This window comes from Tasmannia lanceolata, unplaced genomic scaffold (assembly GCF_043159265.1).
Source record: "Tasmannia lanceolata isolate RefF3 unplaced genomic scaffold, GAP_Taslan_0.1 ptg000020l, whole genome shotgun sequence".
Lineage (NCBI taxonomy): Eukaryota > Viridiplantae > Streptophyta > Magnoliopsida > Canellales > Winteraceae > Tasmannia > Tasmannia lanceolata.
In genome coordinates, this window is record NW_027518697.1 from 13,575,484 (window position 1) to 13,598,825 (window position 23,342).

Here is a 23,342-nt window from a genome sequence, read left to right on the forward strand (position 1 = left end):
AGAAACCCTAAGCAATCGATCTCCAAATCAGTTGAAACGTTTCCAGTAACAAGATATGGATGATTGTGGCTTACTGAAAAATTTTCATGAATTTTCATTAAGATTTGATATTAAATTCATGAATTTTTATCAAGTTGGGAGGTAGGTCAAGTTTGTATGAAACCTTGCCTACCTTGCTCACAACTGGAAAACGTCCTTCATACCTTCGTATCAATCCTTTGTGAACTTTCCTGAAGGCCTTGAACTGTTGAGGCGAGCAGTGGTCCTAAGTAGTTTAGTTCAATCAGACCCGCAAGGGATGAAGCGGGCGGTAAACAAACTTAAGCAAGAGTGAAGTAAATACCACATAGAGTTATCCTACCTACAATTCACACATAAATGTGTTCACAAGATTTAAATATATTGTTGGCTCCAAGGTTGTTGTCCACGAAAATCCTGAGTATATGCCAGGCAACAATTGCACTATCTACCACTTTTTCGAAGAATCTTTCGGTTCTAGAACTTCGACGAGGATTGAAATGCACGTTTAGTGCGAGGCCACTTAGGTTTCGGTTCGGATGTATTTATTTTCTTCCGGATGATGAATTCAAATACGGGTAATTGATGCAATTCTTGATTCAGAGATGGTAGTGCAATGATATGCTATCGAATAATACAAGGTCTTGGTTCTACTTCTCCGACACTATCTATATATTTTAAATTTCCTAAGATTTGAGAGAGAGAGAGAGAGAGAGAGAGAGAGTAACACATTGGACAGATTTGTGTAACTTGTATAACATGTTTCTATGTGGACGATTCAAAAAAACATGTTTCTATATGGCTATAGCACTCTCAAAGGGTTGGGTTTTTTTTTTTTTTTTTCTCGTGGGCCACCATCAATCAATATGGGGATGGCCGGTTACACTCCAAACAAATGATACTAACCCTCCATCCATAAAGGGGCTTCTTTGAGGAGTTTTACCAAAACAAATAAATAAATAATTGGATGTTGATTTTATATGGCCTTAATTGAGTAGATGGAATCTTCATCCAAAATAAAGGGCCAAGATCACCAGATCACTATACTTTGTGCTATTTCTATTGTGGGCCAGCATATAAAATAAAAGGCATCAATTGAACAAGAAGAATTGGGCTTAGCTTTCGTCATAAATACAAACATGGACCTGTTGACAATTGCATGGATCTGTGTCTTCCTTTGTTAGTCTGTCACGCCCTGACCCATTGTGTAAATATTGTCCGGTTCTAGTTTTTCTATCCTCTCCGGTTTTGTTTTCCTGCAGCACTACCATGTCAGACCCATCCAGCAAGGACCCTCCCCTTGGGGATGCTGAAAACACGTGTACATAGTAGAAAGAGAAGCACATATATAGCCCTCAAAATTTCTCTCCCTTTCCGACATGAGATCTCCCAATCTTCCCCCCATGGGCCCAGCATCCTCACTGGCACACCGTACAGAGAGAGGCCCGGCTCTAGTACCATTATGTCACGCTCCAACCACAGTGTGTAAATATTGTCCAGTTCTAGGTTTTGTTTTCTGGTACCACAACTGTGTCCTACCAATCCCTCAAGGATCCACCCCTTGGGGATGCTGAAAACGCATCTACATGGTAGAAAGAGAGAGAACCACAAATGAATGTACTTGATGATCAAAAGAGAGAGAACCACAAATGACAATCAGGAGGGCTAATGTACTTGATGTCAGAAAAATCCAGTGGGTTTGATTGCCCCGTACACTGGAGCTAGGTGTACCTGGTGATCAAAAGGGACGTAAATATCACTTCCCTTTTTAGGAGATTTTATTCTTGTACTTCTTTCTTTTTCTTTCTTCTTGCCCTTTTTTCTTTAAAAAAAAAAATTCTATTCTTCTTCTCCTCATGCGATTATTAAGATTTTTTTTTAATTCTCTTTTCCTCCTTTCTATTTGTTCTAAAAAGACTAAAAAGAATGCAAAAATCATAATAAGAAATCATAAGGGTGTTTTGGTATTTTCAATAGGGAGGAGACGAGCATTGGATTTACTCGGAACTTACATGGGAGAATAGTGTGTGTGGTTGTCAACGTCGGAGAATAGGAGGAGACTGACAATATCACAAAGTAGCTTAAGAAATCCCATTCTCCACCTTGGCGGTTTGATCCTCTCTTTGATGAAATGTATGATTGGGTAGCTCAGTTTTCATGGTCCCTTTCTCATGTTCGTCGCTCTACTAACCAAGTGGCCAATCTTGGCGAGAGAGGGAGTCTCAAAGGATGTGCTAGCTTTTTTTTTATTATCTCCCCTCTTAACCCTATTTTTACATTTATGTATTCTCTCTCTCTATGTTCCTTCTTGTATCATGACCACCTCGGTCATTTATCAATATAATTAGCGATCATTTTCAAAAAAAAATGTTGGAAAATAGTGGCAGGGGCTGCTGTCATTACAAATATAATGAAAGAGATAGAGAGAGAGAGAGAGTGAGAAAGAGAACTATTATGAGGAAATTCAAGTAAGAGTCTATCCTTCATTTGGATTTTTGCTTGAATTTCATAAGGAGGGAACAAGAGTGACATGTCAGTAGACATGCAATGATTAAATAGGTGACGTCGATGTCAATGCTCTATTGGAAAGTGAACAAGAACACGTCACCCAAATGCAAAGCAAAATCCCTAGGCTCCTGGCTTTTGTGCAACCAGACACACCCTTAGGTTTTGCCATCCTCGTCACTTGGCAAGTTCATATTTTTATCCTTTTTCTGAAGGAAATCATAAATTAGCCCCATTCACTTCCCTAAAGCCATCCCCTTCCAGTGTATTTATGACTACCATTTACACAAAAGGGAGTGACCCAAGTAAGCAAAGGGGGAAAATATATCATTCCCCTTTTTAAATTACAGAGTCCTGCCATTCAAACGTCCAAAAAGTAAACCCAAACAGGAAAAAAGCAGTGAGTTCTTTAGCAGAACCTTCCCGTATTCCTCTTTACTCTGTTCACACCTCAACATCACCACCCACAACCGGAAAAAAAATGCCCAAAAACAAACCCTCTCCCCCCCTCTCAAAACAAAAAATGGCCTTCTATCAGACCCTTCAATTTCTGCTTCTACTAATAGCAGCAACCCCCTATTTTACCCAATCCGCCCCCGAACTGACCGAATGGAGATCTGCCCGAGCAACCTACTACGCAGCAACAGACCCAATCGATTCAGTAGGTGGGGCCTGTGGGTACGGGGATCTACTAAAGAGCGGATATGGGATGGCAACCGTCGGATTAAGCAGCGCTCTCTTCGATCGGGGACAGATCTGCGGTGCCTGTTTTGAGATACGTTGTGTTGAGGATCTTAAATGGTGTATTCCGGGCACCTCCAAAATTGTTACTGCCACCAACTTCTGCCCGCCTAATTACGGGCTGCCCGCTGATGGGGGTGGCCACTGTAACCCTCCTAATAAGCATTTTGTGATGCCTATTGCTGCTTACGAGAAGATAGCTGTTTGGAAGGCCGGTAATATGCCCGTTCAATACCGCAGGTCAGTTTTCACACCCCCCCCCCCCTGCGTAACTTAGTTTCCTTCTGTTTTATATTGCTAACTTGCGCCGGAAGTGTTGGGTTTAACTTTTATTTATCGCCGACCACAGCTATTGTTTCTATACTTTCCACCCATCTCTTTCAAATTAATAGTTTGAATTCTAGCAAATTTATATCAACACCCTTCGTTTCAGTAATGGCACTCCCCCGTCCTTGGTACTCACACTAATCAGCTTGTAGACGCTGATGCAGAATCCAAGAATCAAGATGCTCTCAATATCAAAGGAGAAGAATGCTTAATAAAGTATAGAGTGCCATTATTAAAAAAGAGGAGTGTGGATATTAGTTTCTTATGTACGCGCTAGTGGTACGATGTCACTCTTCCACTACATAGTGGCCCCACACCAACCTGTATGAATTAGTTCCGTTCGGTTTTACACTGCCAACTTGCGCCGGCACATGGTGCCATTACCGACTTTGTTTTTATACTTCCACCCATCTCTTTTAAATTAAGTTGGGTTACATGTAGGGATTAGGGAATCAATATCTGCTCTCAATTTTGGTAATGGCACTCCAACCCTTTGTACCGTTGGAATCAGCTTTTTCAGGCTGTTATGTTGTCTGACGACAAAGATAAATAATGGTTATCTAAGTATGGAGTGTCATTATCAAACAAGGAAACCTTGTATCTGCTAAGTGATACAACAATGTGGATCCCACACCCACATGCACACATTAGTTCTTTTTTGTTTTACACTGCTAACGTGCGCCGGCATGTGTCTTCTCAGTATCCCTATTAAGTGATTCACTTCGGGCCAAGCTTTCATGAGTTTTTAGACTATGTGAATTAACATCAGAGGCCCATTGATTTTATAATGGCACTCCTTTATTTTATATTTTCCTAATTAGTTGTTGAAGACTGTTATAATTCAAGAAAAAAGTTATCAACGGTATTTAATAAAATGAGGTGTGTCATTACAAAAGAAAGTACACGTCATTGGATGTGTTTTTTATTTAAGAATATTTTCTAGAAAAATCAGATAGGTGGAAAGTACCAAAACAAGTAGGAGGTAAATTGCAACTTTTTTCTTTTTTTCCCACTTTCTCTGTGGATTTGTTCATGTTGCTTGTTGTAACAGGTAAGTAATTTGGGGAGTGAAGTGACTAAAATAACCTTATTTTGGTATCATTCACCCCCTCCTTTATTGTAGTCTTCTCACTGGCTTGTGCGGCTCATTACCAATTATAAAACTAATGAAATTCTAAGACAGACAGAATTGATGTCGGCCATTAATTATAATCAAATAAGGTTTGAACTCACACAGAGGGCATTATGGTCATTTCGTTGGTATTGTCTGATTGGAAAAATAATTGTAGTGTCGGTAATGTACCAAATGACCATAAAATTCCCTTTGTTACTTAGTGTTGAAATCACAAAAGTGTTTGTTACTGTGTTGTTATTGAGGTTAGTTTGGCATAGTTCCCACTTTTTTTTTTACTTAAAACGCGCCAACATTAGGCCGTTTGGATACGCGGATTTTAGAATCGTAAGTTTTTTAGTTTGAAAACAGTGTAAAAGAGGGTTTATGATCTGGTTATTGTATGCTGTGTCCTGGCAGCGTTTCTTGGATTTTAGATAAGAAAACTAGGTTTTAGAAATCTCATGATGGGAGAGGTTTCTAGAACCTGATTTTCTTACTTAAAATCCAAGAAACACTGCCCGGAGAGCATGCGGCACTAGCTTGATCGTATGAACCATCTTTTACACTGTTCTCAAACTAGAAACCTGGATTCAAAAATCCGCGTATCGGAAAGGCCATAAATAAACTGTTTCTCAATTTGGTTTAGAAATGAGAATGGACCAAAATGTCATCAAGCTTTGTTAAAATATGCAAAGCATTGCGTGATTTTTTTCCCCACTTTTGATACCCCCAACTGATTAGATTGCTATTTGCTGAGAAAATCCGCCTGGCAAATCCAATCCGATCGTGCACAAATTAAACGGAAAGGTAAAACAATAAAACAAGACGAACACCAAGATTTACATGGTTCGGCCGGGCGTACTTCCACGGGCAAGAAACACGATCTTCCACTGTGAGAAAACAATATACAAGGATTACAATAGATTTAACCCAAAACCTGCAACCCTTTCCTTGCTTCTTAATGCAAGACCGTATTGTAACTCGAAAGAAAACCCAAGAGAAAACCCCAAGAAGAAAAAAGAACCCAAGCAGAATCTCTCTCTCTCTCTCTCTCCACTCTTGCCGCACACTACAAGAGAATACACACGTTATCTTTTTATAGCCTTAGGTTTTCTAAAAACCTAAAGCTGTTTCTATATTGCCTCCCCATCAAAATTGGGAAGTTGGCTGGAACTAAGGCAACTTTCCAACACTATTTTATTACCAGAATCGGGTTTCATTTTGCATAAATGGTTAGGTTGTATCCCAGCATCGCATGACTCCGACGAGAACTCGATCATGGTTAGGTTCACTAGGGCAAGTCAATGATTGACCTGGCCAATTTTTCATTAACTTGGGCAAAAACCAGACAAGGATGAAGATTCGGCCAAGTTAGAAGGGAGTTGACTCGGGCGAGTCCACGATTGAAGTGGGGAGTTTTTAAACAGCAAGAAAAACCTTGTTTTGATATCTCACCCCCACATCTGGCTTCTCATAATATCAAGCGCCTTATTTGCTTTTTTTTTGGTTAAATGTACTGATTTGCCTAAGCTGAGTTTATTAATTCCATGTGGTAATCCGTCTTTTTAACAGATTTTACCCTTCTAATCATGGTGATTTGGTAACAACAGGATCAAATGTAGAAGGGAAGGCGGCATACGTTTTACAATTGACGGGAGCGGATACTTCTATTCGGTGCTGATCAGCAATGTCGCAGGTGCCGGAGATGTTGCCGCTGTGAAGATTAAAGGTTCAAGAACAGGGTGGCTACCAATGGCTAGAATTTGGGGCCAAAATTGGCACATAAGTGCTGATCTCAAGAATCAACCCCTCTCATTTGAGGTCACTGCTAGTGATGGGATCACACTCACATCTTATAATGTAGCACCCAATGTTTGGAATTTTGGCCAGACCTTTGTAGGCAAGCAATTCTAATCATAAAGATACAAGGAGGGAAAGAAAAAGCACGGAAAATATTTATCCATTTCTTCTTCTTTTTTCCCCCTTTTTTGTGATAGTAGGAGGGGGAGGGGAGGTTGTGGGGGTTGAAAATATCACTATATAGAAGAAAATTTATATGGGTCTTCATGTAAAGTGCATGTTTTTACACTAAGCACGGAAAAGTTACTTATTTTTCACAGCATGTGGAAATAGTGGTTTTGGTGTTGTTAGAGCTGGGAGGTTTGAGTTTGAGGAGATTGACTGACTGCATTTTTCAAGACTATCCCAACCTCTTTCTGCATTAAGAATCTGAAGTGAGCAATCTGTTTTAACTTTTCATTTATTTTAGGGAAATGATAAATGCGCCCCTTTCATCACATGGGACACCCAACTGCAGTGTACGTGGAAATCAAATCCATTGAATACTTCTGACGTGAAGTACATCAATACCTTTGCAGTCATTGATACACTGCCTGTTGCTAGGTGTCTTGAGTGATGAAGTGATGAAAGGGGGGGCGCAAAAGTGGGACCTAGCTTTGATTGATCTGAACTTTACCCTTCAGGGAGGCTTCCTTGGATCACCATGGCTCAAGCTTTGCTCTGATTGGTCCTTACTAATTGTCTGATCAATAACTCGCAAATGAAAATCAACGAAATAAATGAAACATTCAAGAACGAAAAATACATTGATCAAATGATTAGGATCACTCAATCAAAGTACTGAAAACCCCAAATCGACAATTGAACAGTGAACACTGTCTACATATGCGATACATCACACATTATGTCATGGGCATACGTGAACCAAACCTCATTGGGATAATTAATCATAATAGTCAAATTTCATGAAGGCCATATGTTTGGCTGTCATGAAAATTTTCAAATTTCATTCAGGCCAAGTTGTGAGAGAGGACCGTGGAGGGTGGGAGGAGGAGTGACTAAAGAGACTAGTGAGGAGAGGGTAAAAGAAGTCAGAAAAACAAGGAAAAGATCAACTATAATCAACATGCAATTTATTTTTCCCTGCTTTTTAGCCACTTCTTATCCTCTCCTCAGTCATGCAATCTGGAGAAGTTTTGAGGAGTTCCATACCAATAATGAGGCCCAAAAAGAATGATTTGGATCATTGAACAAGTGGTTCTCACCTAGTATTGCAGATCTCTCACCCTCCATTCTAGAAAAAAAATACCCACAGAGAATATGAGAAGCTCATTTCGATGCGGGTGATGCAGTGCATCTCAGTTTCGGACGGTTCTTGAATGCCTTAGTTCTGTACAGTGTACCAAAACAGATTACAGCTATGTGCAAGATGGAAAGTTTCAGTTATTAGAGATCTAATAAAGAGTATTGCCTAGTTAATTATTTTATCGACCTGTTTTTATCTCATCTCTATCAATGATGTATACAGTAATAACAATCCATCTAGTAAAAGATTGTATCAAGAACTAGATGTGAAATTTTACCCAGAGGATATCCCTGGTCTGGCACCTTTCAATAAAAAAAAGGATTTCTCTGGTGTTGCCTAGCCTATATCTTATTTACAGTGCCTACCAGATATTCTCTTGTCGAGTCGCTCTTGTAATCTATTTCTGTATTGCTTTTTTCCCCAATGAATTTTTGTTATCTTCCTTAAAGAAAATGTAAATTTGCATCATTCAAACCTGAGTGTGGAAAATGTAACTTGGCATAATTCAACTTGGGCATGAGTAGTGCTTCTCGTCAACAGTTACACTCCACTAAAAAGTTCCATGTTAATGTGATCATACATAATGCAAACATAGCTTTCCATAATCTCATTTCAAAACTTAGATAACAGAATACTTGAATTCAAACATAGATTAGTCCATTCACAACGTTTTCATGTGAGAAAAGTTCTAATTCTAAGGGAGAAAATATCACAACCCTTTGGAACTAGAGCTGCAGGTAATTGGCAAACCAGAAAATGCTCTTTTCAGAGTTCTTCAATCAAATCCTGAGTATCAAGATACTTCAACATGGGTGCAATTTCCACACCATTTCTATCCCATAACTAGGCAGAATAAGGTAGTGCCAATTGAAAATTGAGAAGATTAAAATTCAGATTTTGTGTACTTCTATTCAGAACATGGATTGGCCTTCTCCACATGAATTCCCAAAAGATACTGCAGCTCAAGGATTGAATGCATCAGTCCCCTGCTCGACCTATCAATTATCCTTTCTGGTTTTAGTCCTTTTCATTCAAGGATTGTTGATTTTGTCTCGGGATAATAGTAACTTAATAAGTGCACTTTTCTTGGCTACACAAACCAACTACTGTGCAGAAATGGTGCCTGAGAAACAACACCTGCAGAATTTAATTCAAATCATAGAATGTCTTGAAGTAGGCCCACAAGGTTATAAGCATAGTTTCAAAACTCCACTGCATCATCATTGACTCCCCTGAGTCGACTCTCTTTTACCTTGCCCATGTTCTTGTTCAAGTCCGCATTTTGCCCCGCATCAACCAAGTACTCGACCGCATCGTGCCGAGTCGACTAGGATTTGCTTTGGCCGTGTTTTGACCCGCATCCGCATTTTAAAACAGTTTATAAGAACCAATGCCTTGTGAACTCCAGAACAATTGTTAGTGAACCATTCTTCTGAGCTTTACTTGCTTTAGACAAGATTTCGTTTCTGAAGTTGCATGTTGATATTCAACTTCAGAATCGGCGATGTTATATGGTGTGTGGTCGTATGGTCCAGTATTTTTCAAGAAGTACCGTACGGCTTACACTATTGCATGATCCAAACCCTCCATTTGATGTGCCACAACCTAGTTTTTGTTTGAAATGGTGCAATCCTAACCAAGGTTTAAAATTTCAGTTTGGTACCGGTTTCGGACCCTGAAATTTCGAAATTTCGGTCAATCCGGGGGGGGGGGGGGGCGCATTTATCATTTCCCTTATAGTAAGATTTTTGTATAAGGTTAAAGTGACCAAGTCCAAATAACTTGGTAAGATTCAAGCACACAAACGTAAATTTACCCTATGCCTAACTTTTGTTGCTCTATCATATTGTTGTTAGTGATTTTCATTTCCCTTATAATAAGATTTTTGTATAAGGTTAAAGTGACCAAGTCCAAATAACTTGGTAAGATTCAAGCACACAAACGTAAATTTACTCTATGCCTAACTTTTGTTGCTCTACCATAATGTTGTTAGTGATTTTCATTCCACTAAAGTGACTAAACTGGTTTGACCTGGTTTTGCTTAACCATCCTCTTGAGAAATGAAGGTTAAGATTATGAATGATTTACAATAATTTGGACCTTTATTGCAAAAGTGGGACCTAGCTTTGATTGATCTGAACTTTACCCTTCAGGGAGGCTTCCTTGGATCACCATAGCTCAACCTTTGCTCTGATTGGTCCTTACTAATTGTCTGATCAATAACTCGCAAATGGGAATCAACGAAATAAATGAAACATTCAAGAACGAAAAATACATTGATCAAATGATTAGTGATGGGGTGTGAAAACACCAGCCTCTTACAGGCTGCCACCTGTCCCAGAGTAGGTGAGATCCAGCCTCTCACAGGCTGCCACCTGTCCCAGAGTAGATGAGATCCAGCCTCTCACAGGCTGCCACCTGTCCCAGAGTAGGTGAGATCCAGCCTCTCACAGGCTGCCACCTGTCCCAGAGTAGGTGAGATCCAGCCTCTCACAGACCACCACCTGTCCTGGACACCTCAACAGATCTTCCCTATAAATAGGGGACTAAAGCTCAGACTAAGGGGTAATGCTAAAAACCCTCTTCTCCCTAAAAACTGACATTTCCCTTCACTCTTGCTCATACTGACTTGAGTGTCGAAGGACCTGTCCGGAGTAAAATCCGGTCTGGTCTTCTGACCTCGTTTGCCTTGTGCAGGACTAAGCACTCACCACAGGAGTCATACTCAACCTCCCTCGTCACTCGCTCTCAGTTCTTACGCCACTGCTGTACCTGTTACCGATTTTAGGTCTAACAGATTGGCGCCATCCGTGGGACTAAGAACTAAAAGTTGTTCTTACATATCTCACTTACAAAAATGGCAGGGCGCAAGAGTGCGCGGTTAGCTTCTGCGCAGACCGACCAAGCCGCGCTACCCCGCAGGACCCGGAGCGGTCGAATCGCCTCGATGGTAGTGGCAGCATCTGCCGACCAAAGCCTTCCTCGCTCGGAGCATCACAATCCCGTGCCCACCTCGGAGCAAGTCCAAGCCCTCTTCCAGCAGATGACGGCCCTTATTGGTCAGTACCAACAACTACTTCAAGCACCCCCTCCACCTCCTCCAGAGGCCCCGCGATCTGCCCAAGGAGTCCACAGGGGAGAGTCATCACGTCATGGGGAGGGCAGAACTCATCACTCCGCTAGACAAGTTCATCGCCCCATAGTGAGGCACGCCCAGACAGAACCTCATCACCGCGAAAGATCGCGGTCTCGCTCCACGCAGAGGCGCCGGCCTCACGAAGATCGTTTGCCACCGGCAAAATCTCGGCCTCGTCATAGGAGTCCGGAAAGTCAGTCCGGTTCTGCGGCAAGCCCATTTGTGGGAAAAATCAGGTCCCCAGACCGCAGAACGGATCCGCTGCTACAGAGAATGGAGGAGATGAACCACCGAATAGAGGAATTGGCGAAGGATCAGAGCCGGCCCGCCTCCAGAGCGTTCTCAAGCAGAACGCCGTTCACTAGTGATGTCCTGAGTGCTCCAGCACCCAGAGGATTTAAAATGCCTGCCGTCCCTCAGTACGACGGCACTACCGATCCCGTGGATCATTTGGAGACATTTAGAACAATGATGCTCCTCCACGGCGCCTCCGACGGCTTCATCTGCAGAGCCTTCCCAACGACGCTCACTGGCGCGGCAAGAGACTGGTACTCCAGGATCAAACCAAACTCCATCAACAATTTCGATGATTTTGGAGAGGATCTGGTCCGCCATTTCATGAGTAGCCGTAGGCCGAAGAAAACGACTGCATCCCTGATGGCCTTGCGACAGGATGATAATGAACCCCTGAAGGTGTTCGTCCGCCGCTTCAACAGGGAGGCACTACAGGTGCCCAATTTAGATCCCTCAGCGGCTATGAACGCACTCCTCACCGGTGCAAGATCTGATGATTTTCGTCGAGCGGTGGCTCGGCAAAATCCGCACTCACTGGCGGATCTCATGGCCGGGGCAGAAGAGTACATAACAGTGGAAGAAACACTGGCAGCTCTTAATTCAAACCGGAGGATAACCTCTGAAGAGAAGAATCTGCCTAAACAGCGTAGGGAGGATAAACCTCCCAGGAAAGAGAAGTCTCCACCCCCTCAGAGAAGAGAAGAGAACTTCACACCTCTCAATACCTCTAGAAAGCACATACTGGCGGCAATCAGTGAGGAGGAGTTTGTGAAGTGGCCGCCTAGAATGATCTCCAAGGGAAACAGAAGAGATCCTTCAAAGTACTGTCGGTTTCACAAGGACCACGGCCATGACACAGAGGATTGCTGGCAGCTCAAGGGAGAAATTGAGCAGCTGATCAGCTGGGGTTATTTGAAAAAATACATCCAGAATGACGGCCGCACCCAAGAGCGCAAAGGAAAGAGTCCCCAGGGCCGTAGCCCTCGAAGATCACAGCAGCCCCCTCCTCAAGATAAGACTTCTCAGGTCACCGACGCGCAGCCTGAGGCACCCCGATCTCAACCAAGGGGGGTTATCAATACAATCATGGGCGGACCAGCCGCTGGGGGCACCTCCTCTGCTGCTCGAAAAGCATATGCACGGCAAGTTAACGCCGTTCACACAACCAGCAAAAAGTCAAGAACGGAGAATGAGATCTCCTTCTCGGACGCAGATCTGGACAGCCTTATTTTGCCCCACGACGATGCATTGGTGTTAACCATGCTCGTTGCTAACTGGGAGGTAAAGAAAATTCTTGTGGACAACGGGAGCTCAGCGGATATTCTATACTACCATGCCTTCGAGAAAATGATGATAGGCGACGACCGTCTAAGGCCGGCGAACTCAGATTTGTTCGGCTTCTCCGGAGAGGTCGTAAAAGTGGTAGGACAGATCGAGCTCCCTGTTCTTGTCGGAGATTCACCATGTCAAGCGTTCGCCATGGTTAACTTCCTGGTAGTGAAGGCCACCTCGGTCTATAATGCTATCTTGGGACGGCCTGGCCAGAATCTGATCCGAGCAGTCGCCTCAGCCTACCACCAAAAAATGAAATTCATAACCCCTAATGGCGTGGGGGAAGTTCGCGGAGATCAGCCTCAATCAAGGGAGTGCTATGCAATGGCACTGAAAGGAAAAAACGCAGTGGAATCACTGCCAATCGAACTGCTTGATGTAAGGGACGAACTCAGGGGTACTCAACCCGCTGAGGACCTGCTCTCCATCCCACTGTGCCCGGAGGACGGTGAGAAAGTCGCTCTGACCGGTTCCTCCCTTAGTAGTAGCATTCAACATCAACTCACCGAGTTTCTCCAGGGCAATGCAGATGTCTTTGCATGGGTTCCTGCCGATATGCCCGGCATCGATCCAGAGATCAGCACTCATAGGCTTGGTGTCGATTCAACCTGCAGACCGGTGAAGCAGAAAAGGAGACACTTTGCTTTTGAAAGGCGACAGGCAATAAAAGAAGAAGTGGAGAGGCTTCTGAAGGCTGACTTCATTCGCGAGATTCGATATCCGGACTGGCTAGCAAACGTAGTCCTAGTCAAGAAGACTAATGGAAAGTGGAGAACCTGCGTCGATTTTACTGATCTGAATAAGGCTTGTCCCAAGGACAGTTATCCGCTCCCGAAGATCGATCAGCTCATCGACGCCACAGCGGGTCATGAACTGTTGAGCTTCATGGACGCCTTCTCCGGATATAACCAGATCAGGATGTACGAATCGGATATACCAAAGACCTCATTCGTCACAGATCAAGGGACTTATTGCTACCGAGTCATGCCCTTCGGCCTCAAAAACGCCGGAGCTACTTACCAAAGGCTGGTGAACAGACTTTTTCAGAACCAGATCGGCCAAAATATGGAAGTGTATGTGGATGATATGCTTGTCAAAAGTCGAAGCGCACAGGACCACGTGTCTGATCTCAGAGAAACATTTCAGGTCCTCAAGAAGCACAACATGAAACTCAACCCCACCAAGTGCACTTTTGGTGTCAGCTCGGGGAAGTTCTTGGGATTCATGGTGAGTCAGCGAGGGATAGAAGCAAATCCTGAGAAGATCAGAGCTGTGATAGAGCTTACCGCCCCAAGAACCATCAGAGAAGTTCAGCGGCTCACGGGAATGATAGCGGCATTGGGCCGCTTCATCTCCAAATCGGCGGAGAGATGCCTGCCCTTTTTCAGCGCGGTTAAGGGGCTCAAGACTGCGCCCTGGACGGAAGAATGCCAGATTGCCTTCGACGAGCTGAAAAGGTATCTGTCCTCCCCGCCATTATTGACAAAGCCGGAGCCAGGTGAGGAGTTATTTCTGTATCTCTCCGTTAGCTCCACGGCACTGGCAGCTGTCCTCGTCCGCGAAGAGCACCGCCAGCAAAAACCAATCTACTATGTCAGCAAGGTTCTTCACGACGCAGAAATAAGGTACCAGCGGGTCGAGAAATTGGCTTACGCGCTGGTAATGGCTGCCAGAAAACTAAGGCCATACTTCCAAGCTCACACTGTAAAGGTCTTGACTGACCAGCCACTTCGACAGGTCCTCCATCGACCAGATATCTCCGGGCGACTTGTAAAATGGGCCGTAGAGCTAAGTGAGTTCGATATTCAATACGCGCCCAGACCAGCTATCAAAGCCCAAGTGCTAGCAGATTTCGTAGCCGAGTGTACCATCCCCCAACAGGTCGTCGACCCCGAAGCGGCACAGCTCCCAGTTACAGAAAAGGCAGCCCCTGAAGAATGTATAGCAGGAGAACCTCAGGAGATCATGCGACAGCCAACCAAACCGGACACCATGACCAACGCACCAGTCTGGGAGGTATACGTCGATGGATCTTCAAATAAAAGTGGCTGTGGAGCCGGCCTCGTCCTTACCGGGCCCGATGAGTTCACTGCGGACTACGCCCTGAGATTCGGATTCCGTGCGTCCAACAATGAGGCAGAATATGAAGCCCTCCTTGCCGGAATGAACCTAGCAATTCAGACCGGCGCACGGACATTAAAAGCATACTGCGACTCGCAGCTGGTAGCAAACCAAATCCAAGGGGTCTATGAAGCTCGAGATGAGCGTATGGTTAAGTATCTCGCCAAGGTTCATCAACTCTCCGGCCGGTTTGCCAGTTTTGAGGTCATCAGAGTACCACGAACAGAAAATACCAAAGCAGATGTACTGTCGAAGCTGGCTGCCTCTGGGTACACCACCCTTGGAAGAATACGTATGGAATTCCTACAAAGATCTAGCATCGAAAGAGAAGCCGCAGAAATAATGCAGGTGGAGAACGAGCCGTGCTGGATGGACGAGATCATTCACTACTTACGGGACGAAAAGCTTCCCGAAGATAAGAAGGAAGCCCGTAAGGTGATACAGAGAGCTGCCCGATTCTCCCTCAGCAGTGACATTTTGTATAAAAGGTCCTACACTCTCCCGTACCTAAAGTGTCTGGGACCAAGCGACGCCGCGTACGCATTGCAAGAGACTCATGAAGGAATCTGTGGAGAACATCTGGGGGGCAAAGCCCTGGCAATAAAGGTACTCCTCAGAGGATTGTATTGGCCCACCATACGACAAGACGCGCTGAATCTGGTTAAAAAGTGCGAGAGGTGCCAGAAATTTTCCCCCACCATCCACCAGCCTGCTGTGGCGATGACCCCAATTATCAGTCCACTTCCTTTTGCAGTATGGGGGATGGATATCTTGGGCCCTTTTCCGCCGGCTTCTGGAAAGCGCATATTCGTGGTAGTGGCGATCGACTACTTCACCAAGTGGGTGGAGGCAGAACCTCTAGCCCAGATCACTGAGCAGAATATACAGAATTTCTTCTGGAAGGCAGTGGTCTGCAGATTTGGGATTCCCCGTGCCTTAATCACAGATAACGGCAAACAGTTCGACTGCCGAAACTTTCGGAAGTTCTGCTCTGACCTAAAGATTGAACAGAGATTCACCTCGGTTGCTCACCCCCAGACCAATGGGCAAACGGAAGTAACTAATAGGATCTTGCTTCAAGGGATAAAGAAGAGGCTGGATGAAAAAGCTGGCCGATGGGCAGATGAGCTCTACCATGTTCTGTGGGCTTACCGCACCACTCCTCGCACGACGACTGGTGAATCACCATTCAACCTCTCTTTTGGAACCGAAGCCGTGATACCTGTTGATATAGGCACCCCATCTCCCAGAGTCATCAGTTTCCATGAGCAACTGAACAGCGACGGACTCCGCGCCAATCTCGACTTACTAGAAGAAATCCGGGAGGAATCTCGAATCCGGGTCGCCGCTTATAAGCAGAAGGTGTCGAATTATCACGACTCCAAAATTCGCCCCAGAGAATTCAGGACAGGGGATCTGGTCCTGAGAAAGGCAGCCGTCTCCCAGCCGACGAAAGTAGGGAAACTTTCCCCAACTTGGGAGGGACCCTATCGAGTGAAGGAAGTTATCCGGCCAGGAAGCTACAAGCTAGAGACACTGGAGGAGCACCTATTACCCCACGCATGGAACTTCAAAAACCTCAGGAAATATTATCAGTAGTCGAATTATCCGGCGTGAAAAGGTGATCTTGTAAATTTGTATATTTGTTGTTATGAATAAATAATCTTCTTGCAAATTCAGTGTCACTTTTATATCTGAAAACCCAGTTCTTAAACTGGGTACGCACTGGAAACCCAGTTCTTAAACTCGGGTACGCACTGGAAACCCAGTTCTTAAACTCGGGTACGCACTGGAAACCCAGTTCACAAAACTTGGGTACTCACTGGAAACCCAGTTCTTAAACTTGGGTACGCACTGGAAACCCAGTTCTTAAACTCGGGTACGCACTAGAAACCCAGTTCACAAAACTTGGGTACTCACTAGAAACCCAGTTCTTAAACTTGGGTACGCACTGGAAACCCAGTTCACAAAACTTGGGTACTCACTGGAAACCCAGTTCTTAAACTTGGGTACGCACTGGAAACCCAGTTCTTAAACTTGGGTACTCACTGGAAACCCAGGTCACAAAACTTGGGTACTCACTGGAAACCCAGTTCTTAAACTTGGGTACTCACTGGAAACTCAGTTCACAAAACTTAGGTACTCACTGGAAACTCAGTTCACAAAACTTGGGTACTCACTGGAAACCCAGTTCACAAAACTTGGGTACTCACTGGAAACCCAGTTCTTAAACTTGGGTACTCACTGGAAACCCAGTTCACAAAACTTGGGTACTCACTAGAAACCTAGTTCACAAACTTGGGTACTTGTTAAAAGACCAGTTCGTCACAATTCGACTATCAACAGCCACATTCACAGGTTATCAAAATTAAAAAGACAAAGTCAAGCAAATCACTCAGTTGAGAAGTATCAGAGACAGACAAATGTGATTTCATTGATCAGAATATGTGGGGCCTCGAGGGCCATTACAAAGTTCACTTTAAATATGCTGGTAAGAGCTGTAGGGTCTCAAGGACCATTACAAAAAGAGGTCAAAACAAAAAAAAAAAAATTTCTAAGCATCTGGAAGAGAGGTGATGTCAGCAGGAGCGTCAGCAGGAGTATCTGGCTCCTCATCAGTAATCTTCGGCCTGGCAGGGAGAGTCATGTTCTGCATCATTAAGTTTGGATTGCAGGCCTGGAGCTCCTGGAGGCAGTCGTAGTATCCAAGACTATAAGCCTCGCTCGACAGGCTGAAAAGTTCAGCCTCCTTTGCCTCTGTGGCCTCTTTCACTGCCTTCTCCTGCCTCTCAGTAGCTCTTCCTCTTTGAGCCTCCATGGCTTCAGCAGCCTTGGCCAGTTTCCTCTTCTCTGCGGCCAGATCCTCTTTCAACAACCTCCTCTCCTCCTCTATTCGCCCGATGCTCGTTTGAAGCTCCTGCACCTCAGCGGCCAACTTTCCGTTCACCTCTTCAGATGCAGTAATGGCTTGGGAGAACTTCTTACTCTTCTCCTTGAGGTCATTATAGTAGAGCAAGATCTGAAGAAAGAAACAGGCATCAGTGTGGTGAAAAGAAGAAATGGGCAGAAAGTTAGCAAATGGATCACCACTTCCTTACCTGGTAAGCTGAGGATAGCACAGCCTCCTCTCCTGTAGCTGGCGGCTCGTAAAGGATCTGTTGCTTGTCCTTCCGCAGCAAACACTTGCTCATGAGCTCTGCTGCTACTCGGCTCTCGCCTAGGGCAGTGTCATCCTTCAGAACGGCCCAATTGGGTCGAAAGACGTGCTCACTAATCCCCGTAGGAGGACGAGCCCCAGAACCGGCTCCGGTAGAAGCACCACCGGACTTAGAAGAGCCACCGCCCTGAGCAAAGGGGCCTATTAGCTTCACCGTAGTCTTGGGCCTCTGGGATGGGGGAGGAGTGCCCTGTGACGGGGCCGGACTCCCCAGTACAGTCGCCTTTCTCTTCTGGCGCTCCTGTTGTGCCTGTGCAGCACCCTCCTGTGCCCGTGGCTGGGCTCCTTGTCTTATCTTCTCGACGGTCGATTGTTTCTTCATTTCTGCCAGACAAGCAAGCAGTCAGAAGCAAGCATATAAAAAATAAACAGATTGCAGACAAGTCTAGCTACATACGTTCTGGAGTCGCGGCACTCACGCCCAGCCTGACCAGAATCGCCTCTTCAGAAAACTCCTTACAACGGATGAGGCCCGATTGCTCGATCTCCTTCCGCATCAAGGCGAATGTTATCCTGTCCTCACCTTCGAGGAGCGGCTTTCGACTCAGTTTTGAGGTATCTGGAGTGTCCCACACTAGAGGGACGGACCAGGGCTCACTGGCCTCCTGATCCACAACATAGAAGAATCTATTCTTCCACGAGTGAATCGACGAAGGAATGCCAGTGATTATCTTCCGTTCAGGGCGCTGGCTAATGTAGATCCAGCCCCCTTCTTTATGCTTCTTCAGGTGTGCACAAGCACGGAACAGTGACAAAGTCACGCTCCTCTCTAACCGACCGTGGACGAGGTATAAAAACCCAACTAATAATCTCCATGAGTTCGGAGCTACCTGGGCCGGGGCTAGTCCGTAGTATCGTAGCACCGCTGAGAAAAAGGGGTGCAACGGAAATCGGAGTCCTGCCCTCAGTGACTCCTCATAAATACAGAGGTCCTGGCTCTCGTTGCAGGCTCTGTCTCCCTCTATAGCTGCCCTCAGTTCAAATCTCGGGGGCACACAGTATTTATCCCTGATATCTCCCAGCATAGACCTGGTGAGGTAGTTCTCCTCGACTAGAGCTCGCAAGTTGTATTTTGGATCGGCATCCATCCGCGCTCTAGCGATCACCGCCCGGCCAGGAAGGAATGTTGTGGACGCTTCAGCAACGTCGCTCTCAACACTCCCTCCTGCTCGCGGGAGACTGCCAGTCAAGGGTGGAGTGGCATTCAGATCTAAGAACACTTCATCCCTATCCCCTCCGTCGTCACTATCTACAAGGTCTATCCTATCAGACGCCCTAGCCACTACAGGCTCCTGAGGCATCCTAAACTCCGAACTACTGCTAGTGGAGGACCCCGTACCGGACTCGGAAGTGGAAGTACTACCAGACATAGTAAAAGGAAGGGCTGAGAGGAATACCGGTGAGTGGAGCTCGTAAAGATCTTGGAACGCGACTGCGAGCTACGGGCTGCGAACTGCGATCTGCGATCTGTGGACTGCGAGCTGCGAACTGAGAAGTGGAAACTCCCAGAGCAAGAAGAGGAAAAAGATGAAAAGTAAAAAGTAAAAAGTGAAGGGGGGTAAACCTCCTTATATAGTTTTTAAGAGGCGGTGGGGCAATAAATGCGATGCACGCATCTCGAGGTCATCCGGATTGCGCCACGTGCCCCCTATTTATGACGGACACATTCTCCCACCATCAATACGATCAAGCACGCGCGTAAACATTCACGTCCCAAGAATGGATCTCCGCACTCCGCACTCCGCACTCCGCACTCCGCATTCAGTCCGGAAAAAACCGTACTGGATATAACGCGTTCTCACAAAACGACAAAAATCAGTCCGGTCCGCACCGAACTGGCCGCAAGACGACAAAACTCAGTCCGGAAAAAACCGTACTGGATATAACGCGTTCTCACAAAACGACAAAACTCAGTCCGGAAAAAACCGTACTGGATATAACGCGTTCTCACAAAACGACAAAAATCAGTCCGGTCCGCACCGAACTGGCCGCAAGACGACAAAACTCAGTCCGGAAAAAACCGTACTGGATATAACGCGTTCTCACAAAACGACAAAAATCAGTCCGGTCCGCACCGAACTGGCCGCAAGACGACAAAAAACAGTCCGGTAAAAACCGAACAGGGGATACGGCGCATTCTGAAAAGCGTCAAGAGCCAGTCCGGTTGAAGCCGTACTCCGAACTGCGGACTGCGATCTCCGTACTGTGACCTCCGGACTGGATACGGCGCATTCTGAAAAGCGTCAAGAGCCAGTCCGGTTGAAGCCGTACTCCGAACTGCGGACTGCGATCTCCGTACTGCGACCTCCGGACTGGATACGGCGCATTCTGAAAAGCGTCAAGAGCCAGTCCGGTTGAAGCCGTACTCCGAACTGCGGACTGCGATCTCCGTACTGCGACCTCCGGACTGCGAACTCCAGGCTTTCCATTTCACCTCCGAACAGCATCCGCCCATCCGGAAAAACAACCGACTACACTTTCCCAAGTCCCTCCATGACTTGGAAAACTGGGGGGCAACTGATGGGGTGTGAAAACACCAGCCTCTTACAGGCTGCCACCTGTCCCAGAGTAGGTGAGATCCAGCCTCTCACAGGCTGCCACCTGTCCCAGAGTAGATGAGATCCAGCCTCTCACAGGCTGCCACCTGTCCCAGAGTAGGTGAGATCCAGCCTCTCACAGGCTACCACCTGTCCCAGAGTAGGTGAGATCCAGCCTCTCACAGACCACCACCTGTCCTGGACACCTGTCCAGGACACCTCAACAGATCTTCCCTATAAATAGGGGACTAAAGCTCAGACTAAGGGGTAATGCTAAAAACCCTCTTCTCCCTAAAAACTGACATTTCCCTTCACTCTTGCTCATACTGACTTGAGTGTCGAAGGACCTGTCCGGAGTAAAATCCGGTCTGGTCTTCTGACCTCGTTTGCCTTGTGCAGGACTAAGCACTCACCACAGGACTCATACTCAACCTCCCTCGTCACTCGCTCTCAGTTCTTACGCCACTGCTGTACCTGTTACCGATTTTAGGTCTAACAATTAGGATCACCCAATCAAAGTACTGAAAACCCCAAATCGACAATTGAACAGTGAACACTGTCTACATATGCGATGCATCACACATTATGTCATGGGCATACGTGAACAAAAACCTCATTGGTGTCAGTCTCCTCCGAAATCCAGAATTTTGGATTTCCGTCGAAATTTAAAACCATGATCCTAACTACTATATATTTAGGGGTGCAACTCAGGTAGGGTCTGGTCGGGTTGATGCCAACCCGACCCGACTCGAGGAACCCTTGTTTTTCCGACCCGAGTTCAACCACACCCAACCCGAGTTTTTAAGCTTACTAAAAGAAATAATAAAAAAATGTAGGGTTTCTCTGGGGTCAGCTTGCCCGAACCCTCAACCCGACCCGACCTGACTTTTTTTCAGGTTGAACTCGACCCTAGATGCACCCCTCCTATGTGAAAACGCCTAACTTTTTCTGTGATTTGCAGGAGGCAGGGAAGTGTCAAATACAGCATCTCATGGCATCTAATAAGGTACGTATGTGTTTCAATATTGTGGCCCATGAAAAATGTTGAAAATGCTTAAACAACATGATCTATCACCGAGCTCTCTCTGAGCCCATGAAATTCTTCTGTTCGTTATATTTCACTATCTAAAAATATAAACAAGATGATGGTGTCTGTGTTCAGGATGCTTTGCCGCCTTTGAGTTTGATCCATTAGTTTTCTATAAGAAGACCAATGAACAGTACAAAGTACTGTTATAGTGCATTTAGTACTCAAGATCATAGGGTATAATTCCTTCGCCATCTGTTCATCTGATTTAATTTTTGGTTTGTTTAGTTGATTTTGCTAATGTTTTTAAGATTCAAGACTCTTCACACCTTTCACCTGTGATTCATTTGATGCTACTCACATATCTGGTCCTCTGGAACATCCCCACCCTATAGAGGTGTAAACGAGCCGAGCCGAACCGAGCTTGGCCAGGCTCGGCTCGGGCTCGAACCAGGCTCGGCTCGGCTCGGTCAGGTTCGGCCAGGCTCGCGAGCCTTATCGAGCTCGACTTATATTAATTTTACACCCCTCATCTTTCCTGGACAGCTCTATCTAGTGTTTTTTTACTACTCTTTTTACACTAGGGGGGTGGTCCAAGTAACAAATGGGGTTCCAAAAAAGAAGTGACATATTTTGCCTCCCCCTTTCACTCCCTAGACAACCCTTTTAGTGTATATATTAATATATAATATATATATATATATATATATATATATATATATATATTTAAATATATTAAATTCTTAACGATCGTTAAGGATTCGAGCCGAGCTCGAGCGAGCTTCCGAGCCCGAGCCAAAATTGACACCCTTACCACCCTATCCTCTCACATTCCCCATTCATCCATCTGGGATGCTGAAGAAAAAAGTGACCCCAACTAATCAAGAGGTTATAGATCTATCAGAGTGCTTCTTTTTGTCGGAATGAAACCAACTATGTTAGAGGGAGAAGATGAGTTTCATGAGAACAAGATTGTTCTTTTGATGCAAAACACACACACAAAGTATACCAAGTTATTATATTATTTATTTTGGGGTCCAGTAAATGAACGGTTTGGATTTTTGAACAATTTTGGCTCAAATGATTTTTTTTAGAACAAATGCATTATATGGGCCTAGGTTTAATTGGGCCAATTCATGTTAAAAGAAAGGGAAAATTACATTTACACCCCCTCTAGTTTCTGACACATCCACTTCTACCCCTATAGTTTAAAACCTGACAAATACACCCCAGTAGTTTCAATTTGTATAAGGTAGGCCTCCTCAGTTGGCGGTTCGTCCACAAATTGAAGGGTTAGGATGATCTGATGGAGCTGATTTTTTGGGCACACCCTATCTATGTCAGGACCCATAAAATGAACGCTTTGGATCATCCAAATAATGTGGGCCCATACCCGAATCCAAACACTACCAACAAATCATCCAAATAATGTGGACCCGCATTGTTTGGATGATCCAAAGCGTTCATTTGATGAGCCCTGACATAGATAGGGTGTGCCCAAAAAATCAGCTCCATCGGATCATCCTAACCCTTCAATCTATGGACGAACCTTCAACTGAGGGGGCTACCTTATACAAATTGAAACTACAGGGGTGTATTTGTCACGTTTTAAACTATAGGGGTGGAAGTGGATGTGTCAGAAACTAGAGGGGGGTGTAAATGTAATTTTCCCTAAAAGAAAAAATGAAAGATAGAGTGTCTAGTGAGATGTGGGATTCACAACTATAGTAAAATAAGGTAAAGGGCTGCTTTGTAGCATTGTATAGGGCCCTTCTGTAAAAAAAATATGGTACTTTTTTTTTTCGTAACTAGGGCCGTTAGGATGTTCCTGTGACACGAGTGTGTCTTCCTACCACACATTGAAAAT

At 45.1% G+C, this 23,342-nt stretch overlaps 2 protein-coding genes across 2 annotated transcripts; both read left to right on the forward strand.

Annotated features, from left to right (window-relative positions):
• The first annotated feature begins 2,903 nt into the window (after window positions 1-2,903).
• On the forward strand, window positions 2,904-6,824 carry EXPA13 (expansin A13). The gene is made up of 2 exons (XM_077365169.1): window positions 2,904-3,504; window positions 6,316-6,824. Exons 1-2 carry the CDS (start codon window positions 3,005-3,007, stop codon window positions 6,617-6,619), a joined length of 804 nt encoding a protein of 267 aa, XP_077221284.1. The 5' UTR covers window positions 2,904-3,004; the 3' UTR covers window positions 6,620-6,824.
• A 7,411-nt stretch (window positions 6,825-14,235) lies between these two features.
• LOC143853776 (uncharacterized) lies at window positions 14,236-21,643 on the forward strand. Its single transcript, XM_077363506.1, has 4 exons — window positions 14,236-14,692; window positions 14,816-15,129; window positions 21,410-21,454; window positions 21,611-21,643. Exons 1-4 carry the CDS (start codon window positions 14,236-14,238, stop codon window positions 21,641-21,643), a joined length of 849 nt encoding a protein of 282 aa, XP_077219621.1.
• The last annotated feature ends 1,699 nt before the right edge of the window (window positions 21,644-23,342 follow it).